Here is a 24,425-nt window from a genome sequence, read left to right on the forward strand (position 1 = left end):
AAGGACCCTGGTAAGCCTAAGGGTAAAGGTAATTTCTGGGCAGTGGAGCTGAGCCGTGTCCCTCTGGAGCTTCTAAGAGACAGAACACAGCCGTATCACGAAAGGATGAAACAGTCTTGCCCAGCTCTGGCCCCCTACATCCTGCAAGGGTACAAGCCTGAATCTGAGCCGCCTCCTGATCCTGTGACCCACCTCCCGACCATGCGTTCTGGAAACCCTTCCCCACCACAGGAGGACTTATTCCGACCCAAGCTGGACTCCTCCTTCGCCATTGACTCTCTGCTACACAGTCTGCGGCCAACTAATGCTTCTGGGGATGTAGATGTTCCTACCAGGGACTGCTGGGGGGAGGTGGAGCGGCCTCAACACTCTCCAGTTTTACGGCCTCGCTATGCCTCCTCTGCACGTAGTGCCTCTGCCAGCTCTGCAAGCCCAGCCTCGACCTCGTCCTCTGATGACGAGTGAAAGGGCTGTCTGGGAAGCGTGTGCCTCCTGATGGTGAAGCAGGTTCAGATGGCTATGAGGACTACAAGCCACCACTGCACAAATTAGCCAGACGGGAGCTGCTGCTGCGCCTCCATGGAGCTCCCTACTTCTTACGCTAAATATGCCCCCCCAAACGCTGTTGCTCTCCACCTAGCATGCGTTTCAACGGAGGTCCTCTAATGCAGCTACATGGCGGTCTACCTTTTTATGGCTATGGCAGCTCTCCAGTGGACATGGTCACTTCTTAAGCCATGCATACTGGCCAATCCTCCCCAGCAGACGGGTTTCAGTTCAAGCCCCTCCACTACTCATGGACCTGGACAACATGCTGCAATCTGTGCCTCCAAATAAGAGTGTGTTTGACGTACTAGTACCATCCAATCAGAACTGTCACACACATCATCAACCACCCAGTCAGTATGCCCTGCAGAATGGGGCTCCCCTGAATGGGTACCATCAGTACTAACTGACTCTCTACAGAACACTGTTGAATGCTGGGAGGTTAAATCCAATTCCACAGAAGAAATACATTTCAAGTCTGAATCATCACCTTCAGCTCAAGGGACTGTCTCAGTGTAAAAGGTGTTAAGCTGCAGCCAGTGGTTTCGATGGTCTTATTATTGTCACAATTTTAAAAGGAACATCTGCTCATTTAGAATGAGTCTGTGGAGTGTCACATTGGTTTTTATTGAAGGAAAACTACCTCAAACTATATAACAAAACATGAATCTACCTCAATCTTTCAATGAAATTAGTGTGTGCTACTACAAGCTCTTTGCACTGCCAATCATGTTTGCACTGTTTTTACTGGCATGACTTTGGTTTCATACATTTAAATATTTTCTACCTATTGTGACTACTGAATGTATTTTATGTGCATAGTGAATGGGATTACAGATGTTACAGAGCTACAGATGTTTTTATCCTGCCAACACAAACTGCAAATGTTTTCCTGCTTCAGCATGGACTGTTAGAGATGTTCCCTGTTTATTATTATGACTTGTAACTGGAAAGAACACAGAAGATTCCTGCATTTTTACTCAGCACGTGAACTCACTTTTTCTAAACCCCTGCACAGTTGTAAAGAATGAGTTCAAGTGATTTTGCAGAGTTTTCACACTGGAGACGATCATATCACTGCACATCTACCTCAGACCAGGACCGGTGTCCGTGTTGACTTTGCACTGCCAGTTATTTGCACTGTTTTAATCTCATTACAAACTCCAGAGGAACCTCTTACACTGTAACTGTCTGGCTATCTTGACAGGTGAATGTTTTTGTTATTTTTTTGTGATTTTTCTTGTGGTCTTGTAAAGGTTTGTACAGTTCTGAGTGACTCAGATGTTTTAAGTATCAAAGAAAGTTATGGAGTTGAGCAGGGTACGTAATAAAATGCTGTTTTTTAAGTGATTCTTAGTGTTTTGAATTATCTTTAAACTGCTGCCTTTCTAACCATTCAGACTCTCCTATAAGAACACCGCTTCTAAACTATGTAGCTGCAGATCAGCTGGTGGATAAAAATGGAGAGATTCCAGGCAAAAGCAGCAGGGGATGAGTCTCAAATCTCACTCTCACATGACAGATGGTTTTATTACAAGAGTTCTGATCTATAACAAGGAAACTATCTTTGATCCACAGTCCATAGCCTTTGTATTGGGAGTTTCCAGCACATTCACACAGCCATCTGATTTACATCACAGTCCCAGCCGTCAGCCTCCTGCTCTTCCCCTGCCGTGGCTGCTATCTCTTTATCTGCTGCCTATGCATGCCTGCACTCACTCACCATTCTCCTCCTCTGCTCATTCCTGACCCAAAAAGATGGGAGGAGGGGGACATCGCTTTTAACATAAGGACATGCCCAACCCCTCCTTCCCAGATACACGGCAGTCCTGGGTGTGACTACCTGCCATGCTGGATTGTGTAGTCGGGTGTGTGTTTTAAACAGTGACCATTAGCTTGCTGCAGTGTGTGTATGCACTCCCCACCCTGTGAAGTGTGATGCAATTCAATATCTATGATTGAGTTGCACTAATTACAAAAAAATCAACAATGTCATTAGCATGTGTGTGCTTTATTTGTCCCGTTACAAAAACAGATGAACAGAAGATTAGATGAAGTGGCTGTTAGCTTCACATGACTGGTTTTTATCTCTAGTACAGTTGAGTGTGTGTAGATAAGGCCTTCAACTGGAACTTGTTTCTAGAATTACAAAAATACACTGTGCTACATAAGACTACAAAACCTCATTTAAAATTAGAAATTTGTAACCAACAAGTGGAATGTTAATGAGATACTATGTGCCAAATCAGAATTTATTTTATTGTTATATTTAGTTTGGCTTTCAGCTCATATCCTGATTTTTTTGTATTCCACTGCTACTGTTAGAACGATTCATTATGTGTGATATTTATTTTAAATAGATAGTTATTCTGCAAATCATTGTCTAGTTGTGGTCAGCTGATAACTAGCCTCAGCAGACTTTAGAATAGAATTATTTCACAGTATAATAATCTAAGTGCTGCTCCTACATTTTTCTTTTTAACACTTTTTACAAAATCCTTCTCGCTGTCTTTGTTCCTGTAAGCCTCCCACCTGTTTCCCTCCTCTGCTCTGGCCTGTCTGTTACATTCACACTCCCTCCTGTGCCATTCTGTATTCAAAGACGCTGCCCCGCTCAGGGAATGTCTCATCCAAGCGTCTTCGTTTGGTCTGAGGGTCGCCGTTTACATCTTCTGCTGTTCCATATCCACCTCCTCCTGGGGTGTAAAGGCAGAAAATGTCCTGTAGAGGGAGAAACAAGAAGCCTGGATTAGGACAAATTAAATGTTATCAATTCAGATTTTTTAAGTTTTGATGCCCGTTATAAAAAAAAACTGGAATACACCTAATGTACATGTGCAGATCAGAGGACTTTTTTACTAATCCATTTTTTAGTTAATCAGACTAGAATGTGTAGTGCCAGTAGAGTCTTCTTACCCCTGGCTGCAGGCTGACACTGGTCTTTGCTCCCAGGTTGAGGACTCGTCCATCTGCTCTATGGAGCAGGTTCAGCCCTGCTGCACCATCCTCACCTCCTGACCAAGAAATAAATGAAAAGTAGAACCCACAAGTTATTATGTTAAATCCTATTATATGTGAATAACAGTGTTTCTTTTAGAAAGGAAGAGAAATAAAATGTAAAGTGGAGGACTTCTGAAGGAAGCTTACCCTGGAGGCCATAAGGGCGGGTGGATCGTCTCTCTGTCAACACAGACAGAACGACACTGTCCCTAAACAAGAGTTTACGAATCACACCATCCCCCCGTGGTATTTCCCAGCACCTCCCGAGTCAGGCCGCAGAGAGAACTGCTCTAAAACCACTGGATATCTGAACAGCAGATGGGCAGCATCAACACACAGATCAACACACAAGTCTCTACAACTCTAGATGCTGAATTTAGATTTTTCATCCCACCTTTTTTCCAGAATCTCAGGGTCAGTGATGCGGTGTTTGTCATGTGACTGTGGACTCCACTCCGCCCTTTCCAGCTTGGTCCTGCCCCAGCACCTCCAGCAACTGTCTCATAGTACCCAACACTCTTATTGCCAAAAGTAATGTTGTTCATGCAGCCCTGGTGTAAGGAGCAACATTTTAATACTCTATATAATTTATCAGGCTGATGCAGAATAAAAAATGCCCAGAAATTGTCCAGTAAACAGCAGTGGTGTCTTACCTGTGAAGCAGCGCACACCTCAAACGCCCTAAAAATGACATCCACCACTCTCTGGGATGTTAGCACATTTCCTCCAACCACAGCTGCATTCTGGGAAGGCTGAAGGATGGAGCCAGAGGGATGATGACTTTGATTGGTGTAAGACAACCCTGAAAATACAACATTAAGGATACAGACAAACAATAAACATACGTTCTGATTGGGGCGGTAACCATCCTACAGCCTCAAGACTAATTTAAAGTAAGAAAAGATCGCCTTTACCTGATTGAGGGGAATGTCCTGTCCGACCATGCAGCGCAGGCAGTAGATGAGAGCAGAAAGGGTGATGGCGCGTGGAGCATTGCAGTTCCCCCACACTTCGGTTCCTGTCCCTGTGAAGTCAAACACTGCGCTGCCCTGCAATGATGGAGGAATATACATTTATTTTATATACACCACTTTATTGTCAATGATTCCTTGTAATTAAGTGTCTATGCTCACATCTTCTTCATTCAACTGGACCCTCAGTCTGATTGCCGTGCCATCATCCATAAAGTCCTCTGACCCCCCTCCAAGCAGCCAGTCTGTTGCCGCCCGGCGACGTGCAAAGTCTTTTAGCATGTCCCTCACTGCCAGCTCTGCATTACTCTTAAACACACACAGCAACCATTTCTACTACCAGCATTATAAAAATACAGTATTTTTTTTTCTTTCACTTATAGCCACAAATACCTGGATGTACCCCATGTAGGCCTGAACCACTGCCAGCCCATAGCTGTCATCAACTCTCCTACCAACTGGCTGCCTCTCCGATTGGCTGCCACCTGAGCCCGCAGGTCTGACAGGTTGTCATGGAGATTACGAGTGCCAGAGCAGTCTGGGTACTGGGCTGGAGCCATCAGAGCTTCGGTTACAGCTGATATGGAGAAAAGGAGAGGAAGAGACAAGAGAGGAATCCAGTGGCAGGAAAAAGCAGATAAACATTAAAGGAGTGAAGACGATGAGTAAACAGTCATCTCTGAGGCTTCTTCAAAACTGACCATAACAGTGTGTTCAATGATGGTGTGACATTTGAGCTGTGAGATGAGCAATCTGACATTTTTTTCACGTTTAAGCCCATAAATGACTTAATCAGTTCCCCATGTCTTCCGCTCACTTCAATCATTCACCATTAGTCATAGGATATACATAATAAAAGCATGTTTCACTGGGTCCAAAATGGGGTTTCAGTGTTCTACTTCTGGGAAATTTTTTATGATAAATTTCACAATAAAAGCCTTGTTAAGACACCAAAAGTTTCCATTGAAGTGAAGGACTTTTACTTTGAAGTTTCTTTTTCCAGGCAGGGACCTTTGGGGGTTCCAATGGTTGCTAGTCACAGGGAAAATGTCCTTGCACAAAAACATTTGGTTAATTTCCTTACCTTCTTCCTGGAAGACCCCACCAGTGACAAGCTTAAAGGAAGTGAAGACAGCACCCTCCTGCTGGAGGGAGGTGGAGTGGGGGGGCATGGAGCCTGGCGTGATGCCTCCGATGTCTGCATGGTGGCCCCTGCTGGCTACAAAGAACACAGGACCGCTCACGCCTTTCCTAAACACCTGGGGAGGAGGAAAGAAAGCAGTGAGGTAAACTAAAAGAGGAAGGCATGATGCTGAAAGGGTCAGCTAGGCTGAGTTACCGGTGTGATGACTGTGAGGTCTGGCAGATGGCTGCCCCCAGCACATGGGTGATTACTCAGAATCACATCTCCTTCTTTCATCTTATTCCCCAGTGATCTGATCTGCTCACAGAGAAAGAATCGGTCTGACCAGGCTTTCGCTTCAACAACATGACTGCTTAAAAAAAAAACACCTCACCTGGAACTGGACTGTCTCTTGCATGGCCCCCAGGTGGACGGGGATATGAGGTGCGTTAGACACTAGACCTCCATCTGGTCCAAACACAGCACAGGAGAAATCCAGACGCTCCTTGATGTTTGTGGAGATGGAGGTCCTCTGGAGAACTCTTCCCATCTGCTCTATATGGATCAAGAGAGACAGAAAAAAAATTAACACTTCCTAACTACCCCTCACTTTCTCTCCTTTCTCATCCTCCTGTCAGTGTTACCTGCTATGCTCATGAAGCGATGGGAGAAGATGGAGAGCTGCACAGTGTTGAGCTCAGTCCCCAAAGCGCAGTGAGGGTCTGAGCCAACAGTCATGCAAACATCGCCCCCTTCTGTCAGTTGGGCCTCACAGCATGGCTCCACCAGTATGGTGCTGATAAAGGATATGAAGGCAGACAGAGTGAATAGATATTTCAATTTCATTTAAAGTTAAGAGTATGTGAGTATAATGTATCTGAGGCTACACATTCATCCACCTTCTTTCACAGTGACAATAGTTTTTACTGACAGAATGCTAACCTGTTTTTGTCAATGATGATCGCTGGTCCTTGGATGCTGTGACCACATGGCAACTCTTCCCACAAATACACGCTGGTGTCAAGGTAACCACCCTCAAAGTAACACTTGGTCATCTACAGCAGAGATAAAATGAAATAATTAAATAGTTTCAATGACAGAACTGAAACAGGGTATATGCAGGACTCCTGAGGTTAATTTCAATACCTTTTTAAGACTTTTAAAAACCTTTCAAAAATATTTTAAGACCCCATCGCCCCCTTTAAGCTGTTGTTAGGAACACATCTTTAACAGTTGTAGTTTGCAGTTGAACAGAAATGAGCTGAATACATTAAACTTAACGTAGGTATATTGATTCGCTAAAAACATAGTGAATTTAGTAGCCCGCCTCTCATGGTTGGCAACAAACACTGCATTGCGGTTATTAGACAGCGAATAAACATGCACTGGCATGTTGTACTATATTTATTTCAGGAAACCCAGATTTTCAGAAAATCCAGTCAAGTAGGCTTTCAGGGGAGTTTGTGTCCTTTTCAGGGGAACAATAACTTATTACATCATGATCAAAATTTTAGACATGTGCCTAGTATGGGCAGGGCTCTAGACTAACTTGTTGCACTGGTGCGCCTAACTTTTTTTCTTAGGTGCACCAGCACAAAATTTAGGTGCACCACATCTTAACACCCACCCGCACACCACAGTTTGTTCTTAATCACTGTCCATATATTTCTGTACACATCAGTACATTCTATATGAACAGGCTTAATAATCATATCATCCTGAAATGAATTTGGACCTTGTATAATGAACAGTTATATAAAAATATTTTAATGCTGATAGTACGCATTCAAATTATGGACAAACTAGCCAACAAGTCTGCCTGTCAGAAATCCATAATGAAGAGTCAAAGTTCATACAGCACTCTTCATTTCTCTGTTTGCTTTCTCTCTGTATTTTCTGGCAGTCACTCCTCACTTATCTATCTGGTGAATGTGAATTAAAATTAAATTGGGCGATCGTCATGTAACCATGTACTATAACTCTTTAAAACCAGCTGACTGCTGTCAGTCAGAGTGAATCAGCCTTCATGGATGAACCACACAGGTCAGATAACACTGTTCGTCAGACCTGTTGTTCAGTCTGTCATAATGCTACGAGCATGTCACCCCCCCCCCCCGAACATTACCGGCTCGTTATTATCACTCACTCAGGTCTACGGCAAATTAGCAAAACCCGCATAGTAGCAACAAATCCCTCCGCACATGTTCACCGTTGGGTGACATCACGAAGAGGAAAATAAATATTCATGGATACTTTCTGGAGTCAAAGCTTGAATCAAAAGTAATACCTCATGAAATGGGGATTAAGACTTTTCAATACCTTTTAAGGGCCTTAATTTTCCCACAATTGATTTATCAACTTCTTAAGACGGGACACCCTGTGAAAGTTTAACTTCATAAATGTATGTTTTCTGTTGGGGACTCCACTTACTGTGACAGGTTTCTCCTTCCTGTGTCCCGTCTTTGGTTTAAACACTGATTTTATACCAGATTTTCCACAACCCCTCACTCTGATGTCATCCACCATGATGGGTCTATCTGGGATGGTGAATCCGAACTCCTTCATGTAACTGAAAGATGAAAAGGAAAACCATGTGCGGTATCAGAAACAGAGAACACAAAGCTTACCTGATATGAAAACATTATCCTGCTGGTGTGTTTGCACAATGTAAACAGCACTGAAAGGTGCCAGCAATGAGTGTACACACATGCCATTCATTAGTACAGTATTGAAAAGGCAAACCGTTTAGTGAAGGCACCACGGAAGTCGCCAGCTCGACAGGACTGGGCGTTGCTGGGGTTGCCGGCAGCAGTGACCATGAGGGCGCAGTCAGTGCCCTGGTAACGCAGGTGGAGGAAAACCTCTGTGGTTATCTGACCGCTGAGGAGGAGACAAACACAAGGCTGCATGTCTGTCAACAAGACTGCAAACACAGCACCTGTACATGGAGCTCGACCCCAACCATGAGGTGATTTGTTGGTCCTGACCTGGTGAAGCCACGTGCGCAGAGCGTGTCACGGCAGCGCTTAGAGAGCTGTTCCACCCTCCGGTCGAGCTCACCGAAACACTGCTGCTCATACTGCAGTGAGCACGGCTCCTGCACCTCCTCCACAACATCTGCTAAAGCCAAACCATAAGCTGACAGCACACCACTGTACCTAAAAAAACACACACATATACAAGCATCACTTTTTCTGTCACCTACAAATCCTCTCTCTCTCTCACACACAATTTACCATCCTTACTTATGTATAAAGACAGTCTTCATCCCAAGGGCTCGGGCAATAGCGCAGGCATGTTGGCCACCTGCCCCTCCGAAACATGCCAACACATGTTGAGATGTATCATGTCCCTTGGCCTACAGGAGTGGGGGAGGTATGTGATTAACATTGTTTTAATGCATAAACCACACATTTGAAGACACCCATGGTTTAAAGACATCAGATACCTGTGTCAGAGCTCTGATCGGTCGGCACATGGCTTCGTTTGCTACCCGAATGAATCCCATAGCAACCTCCTCCACACTCATCTTTGAGGAGCTGCTTGGCGACACGCTGTTGTGAGAGTGTTTGTCCCCATTTGGCCCAACCTTTAAATGCAAAACATAAAAAATCACTTTGGCCTCTTTATTACCCATGCAAAATAGTAATGAAAATTTAAACACTATAGAATATTTTAGTAAACATTCTTGCCTGTGATTGGTTAGAAGACAGGAAGAGGTTGATCTCTTCAGTGAGTTGATGGAAATGCTTCATGGTGTCTTCTAAGGACAAGGGTTCATTCTCTCCAGGCCCAAAGATCTTTGGGAAGAAGGAAGGAAGGAGGCGACCCAGGGCCAAGTTTGCATCAGTCACAGTCAGAGGCCCACCTAAGAAAGATCCACAGGGAATCAGGTATCTGTTTTTTTAAAAGACAATTTTTTATAGGCAACTTTTGCATACATTGTACACTTAATGTTTCATATTTAAATAATTCTGTGAAAAATCTGGTGAAAGGTTCTGAGGATCATGCAATATGAAATAAAGCTAACTTTTACCCAACTCTCCCACAGGGAACATCAACGAAAAAAAGGCAAGTCAGACTCAAATTTCACTTTGGGAGCATAGATTGCTGCTTAAACTGAGAGCTATGACGCAAACTGGCATTATATCATCACACATGGGTTTGTGCCCCATTCTGCAGGGCATACTGACTGGGTGGTTGATGATGTGTGACAGTTCAGTTCTGATTGCTGGTGACGTCAAACTTTGATTTGGAGGCACAGATTGCAGCATGTGGTTCAGGTCCATGAGTAGAGGAGGGGCCAATTTTTCCTCTTTAGTTACATAAATCAGATTATTAAGCTGAAGCAGTGAGAGGGAGCAGAGCAGGGCACACTAATCTGCTACATGTGTGTGGATTCTAGTCTGATAACGTGGAGGGTGACAAACAGAGGGACTTAAAGAAAAGGTGAGAATGAAAGTTAACCACCAGGTTGTGGACTGAAAGAAGGACAAAAAAGCAGTGAGGAGAAAACTGGTAAAGCTAAAAAATGAATGACAGATGAATCAAATGAACTAACATTGCGTCTTACCTTTTCTGTAACAGGCTGGTCCTGGATGAGCTCCTGCAGATTCTGGTCCAACTACAAACATCCCAGACCTGAAGAAAAACACACATACAATAGAGAAGCCATGTTATAAGAAGCAATTTAAAAATGTAATGTAGGGAAAATATGTTTTGTATTATTTATTTTATTTTGCTCAAACTTGTATAATTCACCTAAAAAGAGTCTGGATCCTCCACCTGCAGCCACAGTGTTGATGTCCAGCTGAGGGGCCTGCAGGGTGACTCCAGCTGTGGTAGCCTCAAACACGTGTTCATACTGGCCTGCATATCGACTCACATCAGTGGAGGTTCCTGGAGGAAATGACAAAACAGAGTGAATTGTGTTCTGTGCAACACACAGTTTTACAAAGGATTAACTACACACTGAATGTATGAGTAGCTCAGTCCTCCTGTGCACATCTACCTCCCATGTCGAAGCCAATCACAGGTTTTTTCTCCATCTGACTGTAGGAGGTGATGGCGTATCCCACCACACCACCAGCTGGGCCGGACAAGATGGCCCGAGAACCGCAAAACTGCTCCATGGGAGTCAGACCTCCATCTGACTGCATGAAGAGGACATCCACATCCTGAGCAGAGGTGACAGGTTCAGAATCTGGGTGGAGGGGTTTCACTTCTTGTTCATTTTTCACACATACCTTCAAGGCACCCTTGAAGCCAGAGGTGAAGCCCTTTAAATATTGACGAATTTTGGGTGTGAGGTAGGCGTCAGCGCAGACGGTGTAACCCCGCGGGACCGCCCTCACCATGGGCATGACCTCGCTGGAGAGAGACACCTGAGCAAAGCCCAGACGACGTGCCAGAGAGCCCACTGCTTTCTCATGATCGGACCATCTGAAACAGAGAGACGAGGTGGAATGCATCCATACACACAGTGCGGCTGTTTTATCACATCAAAGCACCTTTTCCCCAGTGGAATGGGAGGCATGTCAGTCCTTTGTGTGTGACAAGTGACAGGAAGCATAAACTGCTGGCTCACATAAAAGTGCCTTTCCAACTGATTTGTTTCCAGAAAGCAGAGGTAAGAGGTCTTCACGTCTGAACGGATTTCAAAGAACAAATGGGTGGAGACTCCAGCTAAACAGTGGGAGGGATGGGAAGAAAACATGAACTTCCACCCCGTAAGCCACTTGGGTTTCATGCACAATAGAAAGCGGCTGTTGGACACCACACCCCACTGACATGTACAGTGTCCAAAACGACAGGGGGAGTCAGAGTTTATGGGATAGCAGCTCTTGGAGTAGTTCAGGTGGAAGATGTGCATGTAAAGGAAAATAAGATCATGGGATAGGATCTTAAGCTGTGTGACTGACGTGTAAGAGTGCAGCAGCAGGACAGCCAGACTGGTGATACCACAGGACAACACCCCTCTAGGTCCTTTTCCACTTGCTCCATGTCCAGTTCCTTCCACACCTCTAGAGAATCCCCTGTACTGCCTGAAACACACAGATTATCAGGATTACTTCAAATTATGATGCAATGCTCTCATCCAGAGCTGCTTACCAAGTGTTTACTATCAAAAATACAATACATTTAATTATATTATATCTAACTTCAGTACACTTGAGTTGTTTTCTCACCTTTGACGACATGTTTTGGATCTTTCCTGGGCAGCTGGCAGCCATCTTGCTGAAGGACGACTCTCTCATCCACCTCTATTACCTTCTCATAAAGCACTTCAGGCATCGCAACCTCCTGTTATACACACACAATTTAACACATACAGTCAAGACAGCTGCTGGAAAGTATGTCAACATGAGTCAGGTTAAATCAATACTGAATTTAAGTGCAGTTTCATATTTATTTTTGCTGGTTGATTTTTTGGCCTTCAAGGTTAACAACAACTGCACAACTTCCAACATTTTGCAGAATAACCTACAGTTCATGCCTTAAACCATTGAACACCCTCTATAGCTGTTCAGTAACAACGGCCTCTTAAACCAATGGAACAGCTGGTCTGGGAGCAAACTCCAGGACCTGCCCCCTACCTCCGCCTCTGTAACACAACATAATAACTAACCCTTATGTTGCAGAGACTTGAGCCCCTTAACTTTGATGACTCATGAAAACCATGTATGTAATAGAACATCATAATGCTGACGTTCTTAAATGCTTACTATTCACTGTCACAGGTTGAGAAATCAAGTGTTACAGACCAAATCAAACAGCTTTGGCCTGCCTGGGTGCCAATGTGCAGCAAGTCCTTGAAGCCTCTGGTGACCAGGAGAGCTGTCCTTTCTCCCTCTCTCTCCAACAGTGCGTTGGTCGCCACAGTCGTGCCCATTCTGATCCAGCCAATCAGAGAGGTGTCTACAGGCTGATCGCGAGGAAAGGGCTGCCCTGTTTCCTGTCAACACATACATAAAATTACATACTTTAATAAAGATTTTTAACAATAATCTTGGTTTGCTTTGGAATTATTTTACTGTTGATTTAATGATCCAACAACACAAGATTTTAAAGCAATCAAGCAAGTTTTGATGAATGCTACTCTCATCTTGAAATGATTATACACCCACAGGGTCACACATTTCCATCTTTTAAGAAGTTGAATCAACTTCTCTGCTTTACACAGCCACATAACACGTGTCAAAATCATGTCAGGCTCTTTTGTTGTGATTTAAGGACAGTATGAGAGAGTGCGTATGAAAACAGAAATGCTTCACATTACCTCCTCCAGGACTCTGCGGATCCCCTCAGTGGGAGCATCTTTGTAGTTCTGGGGGTCCCGGGACAGCAGCTTCAGGACTCTTTCACGGCCGTCGGGCAGCCGGGCGAACACATCTGTAAAGGTGCCACCTCGGTCGATGGCAAAGTCAAATTTCCCCTGAGTTTCAGCCATAGGGAAGACAGGTGCAGAGAGAGAAGTGGTGCTCCTGAGTCTGTGGAGCGGAGTCAGAGAGGGATTATAAAGGCTACAATACAATACTGGGCTGATAAGGGAACAACTGAGATAACAGAAAGCATTCTCAGAGTCATATCTTCTGTTTAATCAGCTACTACCAGTGCTGATTGTGCTCCATGGTTTTGTCATTGTCCTGTACAAGACTTCAACACTACTAATGCATCTCTACCCCACAAATCCCATTTACTGGCACTTTAATTAAAAAAATAAATCCAATTCTAAGAACAAATATATTATTTGTGCAAAAAGCTTGTGTGACTTTAAATCAACGTGCATGGAAAATGATCCACAATCTAAAATGAACTGAAGCAATATTGCATCACAGCAACTCGTGCAAATCCCACAGGACCCCTGCAGGACTACCACCGAGGACGCCGCCGCCATAAATGAGAGGTCACCATAAGTTCGGCGGATTGTGCAGGAGATTGTTGGCAAGCAGTGAGACAGCTGCACAGCCTGCATGCAAACCACTCCAGCACTCCTGCTGCTATTCAGGGACTGTGGAGGCTGCAGCCTCTTCAGGCTGCGAGGCCAAGTGCAAGGTGTCGCACAATATGTTACACGAAGCAACGAAGACAGAAAGAGCACGACGTCTGAAACTCACCTGCTGCTGCTGCTGCTGCTGCACAGGCACCGACGGTGTGGTAATCTTTGATAATCCGTTAGATCCTGCTCCTCCCTTCACCTCCTCTCTCTGCACGCTCGCCTTAGGATAAAACCAGACCAGCCAACGACGGAGAGGAGCTGGTTCCTCGTGCGGCTGCCTGCGGGTTTAACTCCGCCCCTCCCGTAAGGAGCCCCCGGTCTGAAATTTGAGCAGCTGTGTTGAATGAGTACACAGTGAAGGCAAATAAAATAAATAAATTACCACAAAAGTGCTGAGAAATAGGCCATTTTTTTATCAAGAATGAAGCACAAAACACATTAAATGTCATTAAAATTCAGCGCACAATGTGCTGGAATGATGGACTCCACCACAGCTAAATATATAAACAACCCTGTGCATATAAATAAAGGTGATCCATCTGAATCAACAGCTGCCAAGCTACCGTGTGGTAAAATATAAAGTGGACAGCGTTAAAGAAATAAATCAAGCTTTTTTATTATATTTAGGGTGGTGTTGACATTATGAGGAGCTGACCCCTGACCTTTCAGCTCCCCTTCAGCTCCTCTCGTTGGATCCCCCGTCACTCCAAACGTCTCCAACATGTCGGCTACCTGTTCAGCTTCCAACTAGCTCGCCATGCCGAGCAAACTTCTGGTAAACTGTTGAAAAGAAAGCATAAAGGAGGCCGTCAAGGTGCCCAGGCACCCTCACCTGGCTCCTGTCATCATTCAGACGTGTGGTGAAGAACAAGACAAACACAATTTACACAAACATTCACAATAATGTGACCATTCCAGCATAAACATGACACAGACATCTGTGTTTAAAGAGTATTTATTTATTTATAATTAAGGCACATTAACAGTACATCAGCAAAACAGTGCCGACACTTAACCACAGTGAGTGACCTATTTATGGCTTGTCAGTGGTGGGCAGTAGTGTAGTTGAGGAGTTGTGGTGAACAGAGAGTGCAGTCATGCATACAGGGATTAGAAACTGTTCTGAATATCTCCATAGGTACGAGGTTTTTAAGTATACTGGATAATATCACCGTACATTTGACTTCCTTTAACAGCAATACGAGCTTATTGACAACAGGTGTTTACATTTGGTTTCTCTTACAAATAAAATACATCTATTAATCGACACACTTAATCATTTCTTGGTGATGTCACACAATGCACTCAGCTTGTCAGCAGAGCTGTATGAACACTGTGTCACTGACCTCTTCTCTGTGCCATATACAGAAGTATGTGAGTAATAAACAGCCTCAGGTCAATATCAAACACGTTTCAAACCAAACAAGGCACGCAACTATCACACACAAAAATATACTCCGAGCGCTTGGCAGCTCTATCCCTATGCAGAAAATTGCATATCAAGAACACACCAAGACTTGTGTCACATTTCCCAGTAAAATTAATCATAAACAACCTGCTACAGATTTTGTGCACAACAATAAGGTCACTTCTGTTTAATGTAATGCATCCAGGTGTGTAACTAGAACAGCACACCTGTATTGCTACATCTGCAGTGCAAACATCTAAAAAACAAAAACACCACACATATTCAGTTAATACTGTATCTGGCGTAGTTATGAAATTGTCATTTAATTTAAAGGTAACAAACCCTGTTTAGTTTAGTTAGTTTGTGAGAGGTGAAGCTGAATGTAAAAATATTGTTTTAGTTATTCATAGAGGGAATCATCTCCAGTTATGAAACAGGGTTAATGATTCCTGCACAGCTAGTTGTGTCTCAATCCTTTTTTCAAGTTTAGTTGCTTATTCCCTCCAACATTCCGAACACTCTTGACCCTTTCAGTGACAGTTTTGGCATTTAGGGTGACATTTCTGATTGTTGACGTTGCAGCGACATCCTCCACTGGTGTCTCCAGGACCCTTCAACAGGAACAGAATTAGAGGATATGTAAAAATGCATAATTCTTTCCCAGAAATATATACTCAGCAAATAAATATCACTTTTATCATTTTTGACTGATATATGCGTATTATTATAGTGTAATGAAGACCCTTTTTGAGATACCTGTAACCTCAGTATCAAGGAACCGGGAGACATTTGAATGGTGTAAAAGTAATTTCCACTATACACTGTAGTGCTTGTAAAAAATATTACCTTTCGTTGCTTAATAGGAGAAGAATGTTTCCTACCTTTGGCCCCCAACGGGGCCCTCTGGTCACCCAACAGATTTCAGTGTGACAGACAGTGCAACGCAGCCAATCACATCCATCTCTCTTCTGCACAATGATGCCACACTGGGGACAGTGCATGGCCTCCCCTGACTGCACAAGAGTCTGCCAGAAACAATGCTCGATTAGAGAATATGTGGTGGACGATCTGTGAGCACAGCACTCTGTGTAATCTCTCACCTTCAGTAGTTGTGTTGTCCTCCTTGCTGCAGAGTCATTTATAGCACGGGCTGCAAGATCATCCTGGTATTGCTTACAGTTCATTCCCTCATGGATAGACTGAAAAACAAGAAAAAAAATAACATTTTTTTCATGGTCTTTAAAAGCTCGATGTCTGTGGTATGTCATGTACAGTGTATATTTCAAACCTTGCAAATGAGGCAGTTGTGTTTCCTGCAGACAGGGCAGTGGAAGACATTGACAGTGTCCTCGTACACACACCAGCCCAGACAGTCAGGAGTTGCACAGTGATAGCTGCCCTCACACGGGACTCTGCCACTGACAGACCTCTCTGCAGCCAGCGCTCATACTCCTCTGCTGGGACCAACTGGAAGGCAGAAAGCATCTTAACCTAGTGTCTCCAAAAAGAAAAGCTGCTAGTTGATGTAACTCACTGCTTTGATCTCCCTCTCCTGCAGGGAGCGGGAACAGGAGTACGCGTCGTCTCTGTAGGGACAGGAAATCTCTGGCTCCTCGCTCAGCATGATGACGGAGCGTAGGCACTCTCTGGGCAGAGGCAAACACACAGTACTCAATCAAACAAGCAGAATTACACACTTCATATCTGTAAAGACAAAAAAGTTGACAAACTTACTTGCAGAAACAGTGGAGACACTCCCTCAGCAGGACGCCCTCTCCTGGCTGTAGGTCCACATAGCAGATCCTGCAATCCACAGGCTCAGGGTTAGGCACCAGATCCTGGCCGTCCATCATCACGAGCCGGGCAAAGTTTCTCCCTTCGCTCCTCTTCCTTTGCCTGGGAGAAGGAGTGGTGTTGTTTTGGGGGCATATTACATGATAATGTCGATAATTAAATTACATACACATACAGACACTCTCTGATTAAAAACATTTTATTTTTATCTGTTTCACAGAGTATATACATTACAGTGCAAAATTAACAAATACATTCAATTAGTGGCAATCTAATATGTTCATTAAAAAAGCCACTAATGTTGAAAATTTGCAGTGATCATGATTATCCATGTGGATTGTCAATATATGAAATATTATTTATAGCCTCCTTAATATATGGCTATATATATATATATTTAATGTGTCAGTGTCACGTCTTATGTAAGAGCTCATGAACATGCAAAAGCACCAGAGATAAAGGTGCATCTGCACCAACACATGCACTTCTTCCTCCCAACACTAGGGAGGAACTAGGGCTTACACAGCCTTCAGTGGTCACAGTGACCCTCAGTCGAGCTCCTTAATGTACATTCAAAAAAACAGAAAGTGGTGCTTTTGATTCAAGTGTGTAAAAATGTTTTGCTTTGTGTGTTTGTGAACAGAAGATAAATAAACATGGAGTGTAGTATGCCTGTGTATGTTCAGTAGTCCTGGTCCAGGTTAAACAGGAGTGAGTTGTTATGAGGCCCGGCACTCCTCAGCACCTCTCTTCTCCCTTTCTCCTTCAAAAAAACAGAGACAGAAGAGAAGAGAGTCAACCTGAGAGAGCCGGAAACTTTAAATTCAATTCAGCTTTGAATCAATTTCATCCTTATTAACACGATTCTGCATATTTTCTCTTAATTTGGACCCTTGTGTTGATTGTGTTTGTATAGTGTGCACAGTGTCATGGGTGTGTGTGTGTGTGTTGTTTTTCTGTACCTGCTGGTATTGTCTGATAGCCTCCTTCTCCTGCTGGATCCGCCTGAGCTCCATGCGTCAGGTTGGTATCCACCTGGGATGATGTAGCTCTCAGGGCGATCTGTGCTGCAGATCTCACAACCAGGCCGCGTCGGTTTATTTATGTAGGTGCAAGAGGGGGCACGACCAACCCTGAAAACAAAGAGTAGTATATTCTTTACCAGCTTCTCCAGAGGAGACGACAGGCTCAGTTTTTATAGAATAGTGTCTATGCATTACTTGTGTGTTGGGGATCAGTGCTTCATTGAGTTGGGACATCTCCAGGTTGATGAGATCTCTGATCTCACTGATGTTATGTCTTTCTGCTCCACCGAAGAGGAAAAAATATAGTATTCTCTCTCATCATTGCTTTCTTATGTGTTGTACAGCTGCACTAACCAGGGCAGGAAAATATTTGCTCATTCTTTAAAAAAACCCAATGTAAGGACCCCCTCTTATTTGCTGCCTAAATATGGTAGAATAATTCTGACTTCCTTTCATTGACATTGAACATAACCAGCTATTAAAACACATTAACCCACACATTAATGGCATCCTCAACTATGTTGCTGTTCGTATGCAGTTTAGGAGGAAGGGTGGTGTAAGGCCTCCAGCCCTGAGACGAGGGGCCATTCATGGAGGCAGCGGGAGATGAAGCATTTTGAAACAAAGGTGGAGGACTGAGGAGGAGGGCACTCTCCTGATCCGCTGGAGGACCTGGAGGGTCAAGCGAGCGTGGCGGGCAGACAGGAGGTACAGAAAGGCCGTGTCACCATCCTGACGAACCCCGTATGAAGCAAGAGGACGCTGGTCATTGCACAAGCACTGACCGATCACCCAGCGCTGCACCCGTGGGTGGAAGCCATATTCAAGAAACATCTAAATGACAGTGGAAGAAATGGATGTCCACAACGGGGTCGAATAATAATGGTAATACTCTGGAAAAATATGTCATAGTTTTTAATACCTGCTGTTCAATGAGGCAGTGGCCATGTGTGGGAAAACTTTCACAGTAACACAACAGGATGAGGATGAATCCTCCACTACAACAGTCAAACTGAAACACAAACCAGACAAAATTATCTAACAAGAAACTTTGAATGAACTGTGCTTTAAAATGTTAAAACAAAACAGGATCAATAATCATGCTCCTACTGATTTCATTGTCTTCATAATCTTTGGCAGTGGGCTGGATCTTTAGTGCCGCATGCTGACGGGCAAGTGTGGCAGCAAAGACAGACGCCAGACTGCATGTCGCCTGCCTCTATGGCTCTGGTCAACTCTATGCATGTGTCCTCTAGAGATGAATCAAACAAACATGCACAATGACAGACAGAAGAGTCCCACAGTGAAGAGACAATATGCAGAGGTGCTTAATGTATGATGAATGGACTCAGAGATGCACACACACACCCTGTTCGCTGCAAAACCAAGGTGTTCTGAAGATGGAGACCATCAGAGGGATGATCTGGATCCTGATCTGGAGGGGCTACTGAAGTTAAAAACAACAAAACATGTATTTAGAGGACATGAAAAAACACACACTGGCTTTTAAACAAACCCCTTCTATTAGTGAATTCTTTGTTAAGAAATAGGAATTTGTTGTCTGAAGCTTCCACTACAGAACGTGGCTGCTGTCATTGATCTTCATGCATCCATATTCATGCTGCTTGTGTAAGTCAGGGAGAGCACCTGTTAACCCCTGCTACTCCATCTTCACTTAGAGAGGGTTACAATGAGCTCTGTCGTCAACAAACAGGCTCTTGTGTTTGGTGCCTAGGGCTAATTTGTATATCACACCATCACTTTCATACTTATTATGTCTCACAAAACTGTGCAGTTCTGAGAAAACAAGCCTCCCCTGAGCACAGTCATGAGCTGTGGAAACAGTTAGCACATAAGCTATACACACAGAACTGTCCTAACTGTATCTCTGGACATGCTGGCATCATGACCAACAAGTTTTTTTAACAGATGATAGAGGGAAAAACAAAACAAAAGTGTTTGCAAATATTTTGCCATGTAGCCCATTTCTTATCATTCAGTGGTACAAACTGTAAACATGGGGCTTACATAAGTGCCCACATAACAGATCATTAAAAAAAATAAAAAGCTTTTTTTGCAAAAAAAAAAATAAAACTCACTTCTCAAAGGTTTCTACAGGGCAAAAGTGTCCTAAAAAGTTCTACACAAGACGACGAGATACAAAACAGTGAGTGTTTGTGAAGGTGGGTGACTGACCTCTGTGTGCTTCTCTCAGTGACGACATCAACACAGTAGCCCACTCCTGGGCCTCCTGCTCACAGCGGAAGTTGAAGCTGATGCGGTCATGTGGAGGGGCCACCAAACGTAGCTCGTGACACTTTGGCGACTTCACCTCATAGCTTACGGACCTCAGGTCAAACTCAGCGATGGTCTGGAAAAGCAGGAGGAGCGAGTGAGAGCAGGAAGAAATAGGGAGGGCAAAAGAATCACAGACAACTGCAGCAAGGTTTCAACAAAAAACATCACAACATATCATTTTTTTGTGTTTCCAAGGCTACACAAATATCCTACAATACTTAATATCAAGCTTCTCTGCACATTATATGAAACTTTTGTACATAAGTAGATTCAAGACACAGCTACACATCAGCACTCTTAAATCTGGAAGGTTTCTAGGACACTCTGCCCTGCAGAAACCTTCCACAAGTGAGTTTTGTTACAAAAAACTGCTTGTTATTTTATCAATGATCTGCTCTGTGGATACTTATGTAAGCTCCTTGTTTACTGTCTACAATGAGTTTCCATTTGTGCCAAACTTATATCCACATGCACCTGTGTCCATGACCCTGTAGAGGGGTTGTTTGTCAAAATGTTAAAATGTCACGTTGCACATTCAAACATGAGAAACTTGTGTGTGTGTGTGTGTGTGTGTTTGTAAACTGCCGCTTTAATTTATGGTATATTTCATCATAAAATATTAACTAAAACCTGACATGCTTGCACTGGGAGTGCACTCTTATATAAAGTACCTGCAAAGTGCACATGCACACACTCAAAACACAACCCCAGCACCACTCACCACGCTCCGGCCAGTCCCGCTGCTGTCCTGGAGCGACAGGCGGAATTCCCCGGATTTCCCCGGGTCCATGCTGAGCTGCAGGCGGAGTGACTCATCACCTGCTCCCGGAAGACACAGCGGCCGAATACCAGAATGGCACACAGACACCCGAACCGACATAAGGACGGTTTGGCAGCCAAGTTGTGATTCCGAGGCCCCTCCATGGTGGCTGCTGGGGAGGAGGGCGGCGGCGGCGGCGGACTGCTCCGGTGTGTTCCCCTGGCTGTGAGTCCAACCGCCTGAACTCAGTGACATCCTGAAGAAAACAAACACACGGTCGTGGTGTGTTTTACCTGCTGTGGTGTTAATCTACGTGTCCGTCCTTTCACATTGTATGTTGTCGCTGGATATGTGATACCCTCTCACAGGAAGCCAGAGACTGTCAACTGTTCAGAAGCACTTCCAAAAAGTCAAAAAAAAGAGGTTTCACTTCTCTCTTCTTCCGTTTCCAACAAAAGCTTCGATTCAGGCAGATTCTGCGTTTATTAAAGCCGTGAGGCAGCGACACCGTCCTCCTCTCCTCTGTGTGCCCCCTGACCGTCCCAGCTGCAGCGTTATTGTAGTAGTTTGATACAGCTAACGAGCAGTGTGTTGTTGCTTTCACTTCGCAGTGGCGCATGCGCGGTCTGTGCAGCGACGTAAGCCGTTGTAATATTCATGAGATCTGCTGCTTTTATTAGCCGCATGAGAGCTGAGGTCAGGCTGCTCCTCTGTTTTCAGGCTTTGTTAATATTTCACGCTGAGCCATGTGTGCAGCTCCTCTCATATTTGTGTTTATGATTTTAGTGTAAACAAAACATGTGCATGTACACATGTCACCACCAAGGGGCAGCAGAGCATCCCATTTACAAAATAGATGGATGATATTAATAATATGGTGTTTACACAAATCTTAATTAAGATGTTTTTTATTTTTCAAATAATATTACATTTTAGATGAAGGAAGAGAGATTAATAATCATACAACACTCATACACATATACAGCATTATTGTGTTATTTACGAGATTCAAGAAATCATCACCATTAACCACCATATTCCCTCAGCATTATTGTTTTGCTCCTTTGTTGATTTTTTGTTTACATGTTGTGATGGACAGGATGGTGCCTGACATTAAAGCATTCTTATAATAAAAGGATACAGAGAACACTCTGTATACAAATAGTGTGTATACATCGGTGACCCCAACAGTTAATGGAACAGTATGCCACCACTGCACAGTATGCCACAGCTTTTTTTTTAAAAGTTTTAAAATCTTTAATAAAAAGCTGGCCCAGGAACCAAAAACAGATTCAAGATTTTTATTATTATTATTATTATTATTATTATTATTATTATTATTATTATTATTATTATTATTATTATTAATAATAATAATAATAATAATAATTTATTTTTATTTTTAAAGCAAAATAAATAAACAAATAACCACGCAAAAAACAAAAATAGAACAAAAAACAACAGCAATAAACAAACAAACAAAACATTTTTCCCTTCTAGGATCGAGACCATGCAGAAGGGCTTGCATGGTCTAGTGATCCTCAGAACTATGTTGCCTGGAGTTCCCAAGGCAAGTAGGTCTGGGGTGAAGATCCAGACTAACCCAAGCCACAGACATACCTCCCATACACAAGATAGGACACTAAGAGGCTCAACTTGTAGCCTTAATACGCCAAATATTAGGGGCTGACTTTTACATGCTTTGTGCCAAATACCTGTATCAACTGAACTTCATCAAAGAACTTGCACTCCTGTTTTACTCCTCTGAAAACACAACACAAAATTTCACATCAGAAAATTATGATCACATTTAAGATTAAGATTAAGATTAAGAAACCTTTATTAGTCCCACAATGGGGAAATTGCATTTTTGCAACGGCATACAGACAGCAAGGGATAAGTTAGGAAAAAGATATATACAATATAAAATAGGCTACCAATAAAAGATATATACAGTATAAACAGTTTACATATTTAACAGTTATTGCACAGTGTGTGGAGGTAGAAATGGTATATAAACTGTACATAGTGCAACTAAATAAATAACAGTAAAATAAAAGCACACTGTGGTGTGTAAGTATTGCTCCTATCAGAAGTGTTTATTATAGAGTCTGACAGCAGCAGGAAGGAAAGACCTTCTGTATCTCTCCTTCACACACAGAGGGTGGAGCAGTCTGCCACTGAAGCTGCTCTGCAGGCTGACAGGGTGTCCTGCAGGGGGTGGGACTCATTGTCCAGCATGGATGTTAGTTTTGCCAGGACCCTCCTGTCACCCACCTCCTGCACTGAGTCCAGAGAGCAGCCCAGGACAGAGCTGGACTTCCTGATGACTCTGTCCAGCTTCTTTCCTCTCCCTCTCAGTGATGCTGCTGTTCCAGCAGACCACACCATACATGATGACTGATGCCACCACAGAGTCATAAAAGGTCTTCAGGAGTGCCCCTTTCACTCCAAAAGACCGCAGTCTCCTCAGCAGGTAGAGCCTGCTCTGGCCCTTCCTGTACAGTGCGTCTGTGTTGTGAGTCCAGTCCAGTTTGTTGTTGAGGTGAACACCCAGGTATTTGTAAGAGTCCACCTGCTCAATGTCCATTCCCTGGATGTTCACCGGTAAGGGGGGGGCTGAGTGTCGTCTGCGAAAGTCCACCACCATCTCCTTGGTTTTCCCTGCATTGATCAGGAGGTGGTTTCGCTGACACCAGTCCACAAAGTTCTGCGTCAGTCCTCTGTACTCCGCGTCATCGTCATCTCTGATGAGACCAACAATCGCAGTGTCATCAGAGAACTTCTGCAGCACACAGCCGTCAGTGTTGTGTCTGAAGTCCGACGTGTAGAGGGTGAAGAGAAAGGGGGCCAGGACGGTCCCCTGAGGGGCACCCGTGTTACAGGTGAGCAGGTCAGACACACAGTTCTGGGCTCTCACAAACTGTGGTCGGTTAGATGATAAGACTGGTTAACAATGTGGATAGGAATGTATCTGCCTGAGTCTGAAATTGGCCCTCAGCCTCCTGATCCTAGACTGACACTGCTCAGGAGTGCATGTGCAGCACTGGCTGGCCATGACCTGAGATGTCTGCATGAAGATGTGTTTGTTTTTGGTGCAGCCCTTCAAAAGCTCGCAAAGCAAATTATTTTTTACAGAAATCACTGTAAATAACAGAAAGCAAGTTCAAAATCCTGCATTATGTAACCTTTATAAAATCATTAAGAACCTTTATCAGAACACAAAATCATTTTTTTCTTATCTAATTATATCTAAATATTTTTACTTTATCTAAGTAATATTTCAATAACAAGCTAAAGGATAGTCTTGTTTAGTATAAATAAGAACTGACTTTTCATGGAGGAAGCCATGTTTAAGACCCCTGTACGGATGTAGCATTGCTTCTCATAAATCCTTGTGCGTTCATCTTCTTTGAGATGTACTCAAACATGTCAGTTCTTCAGGAAACCCTGCAGGGTGAGCTGGACGCAGTCCTCTCCCCAGACCTCCAGTATGGTGCC

General features: G+C 43.7%; 2 protein-coding genes and 1 pseudogene across 2 annotated transcripts in view; 1 reads left to right on the plus strand and 2 right to left on the minus strand.

Annotated features, from left to right (window-relative positions):
- Positions 1 to 1,078, plus strand: part of foxh1 (forkhead box H1) — a 2,423-nt gene extending 1,345 nt beyond the window's left edge. The window contains 7 exon segments of the mRNA XM_028433319.1: positions 1 to 70; positions 73 to 124; positions 126 to 459; positions 462 to 563; positions 565 to 630; positions 633 to 717; positions 720 to 1,078. The exon segment at positions 1 to 70 is cut by the window's left edge and continues 4 nt beyond it. Of these exon segments, the coding sequence (XP_028289120.1) occupies positions 1 to 70; positions 73 to 124; positions 126 to 459; positions 462 to 563; positions 565 to 630; positions 633 to 717; positions 720 to 952 (942 nt within the window). The 3' untranslated portion in view covers positions 953 to 1,078.
- A 1,484-nt stretch (positions 1,079 to 2,562) lies between these two features.
- oplah (5-oxoprolinase, ATP-hydrolysing) lies at positions 2,563 to 13,902 on the minus strand. Its single transcript, XM_028433091.1, is given in 33 exon segments — positions 2,563 to 3,267; positions 3,463 to 3,560; positions 3,694 to 3,789; positions 3,792 to 3,853; positions 3,941 to 3,974; positions 3,977 to 4,097; positions 4,200 to 4,315; positions 4,318 to 4,348; positions 4,461 to 4,595; positions 4,680 to 4,826; positions 4,911 to 4,957; positions 4,960 to 5,094; positions 5,602 to 5,776; positions 5,857 to 5,958; positions 6,035 to 6,195; positions 6,285 to 6,436; positions 6,583 to 6,695; positions 8,071 to 8,209; positions 8,383 to 8,520; positions 8,628 to 8,798; positions 8,886 to 8,998; positions 9,089 to 9,229; positions 9,333 to 9,508; positions 10,214 to 10,286; positions 10,406 to 10,539; positions 10,652 to 10,817; positions 10,887 to 11,082; positions 11,562 to 11,613; positions 11,616 to 11,710; positions 11,879 to 11,940; positions 12,401 to 12,595; positions 12,920 to 13,133; positions 13,764 to 13,902. Coding segments are annotated over 32 exon segments (3,900 nt in total). The 5' UTR covers positions 13,091 to 13,133; positions 13,764 to 13,902; the 3' UTR covers positions 2,563 to 3,114.
- A 680-nt stretch (positions 13,903 to 14,582) lies between these two features.
- Positions 14,583 to 21,520, minus strand: LOC114453484 (ranBP-type and C3HC4-type zinc finger-containing protein 1-like; annotated as a pseudogene).
- Between the last annotated feature and the right edge of the window lie 2,905 nt (positions 21,521 to 24,425).

The sequence above is a fragment of the Parambassis ranga genome, chromosome 20, assembly GCF_900634625.1.
Source record: "Parambassis ranga chromosome 20, fParRan2.1, whole genome shotgun sequence".
In the NCBI taxonomy this organism is placed as follows: Eukaryota; Metazoa; Chordata; class Actinopteri; family Ambassidae; genus Parambassis; species Parambassis ranga.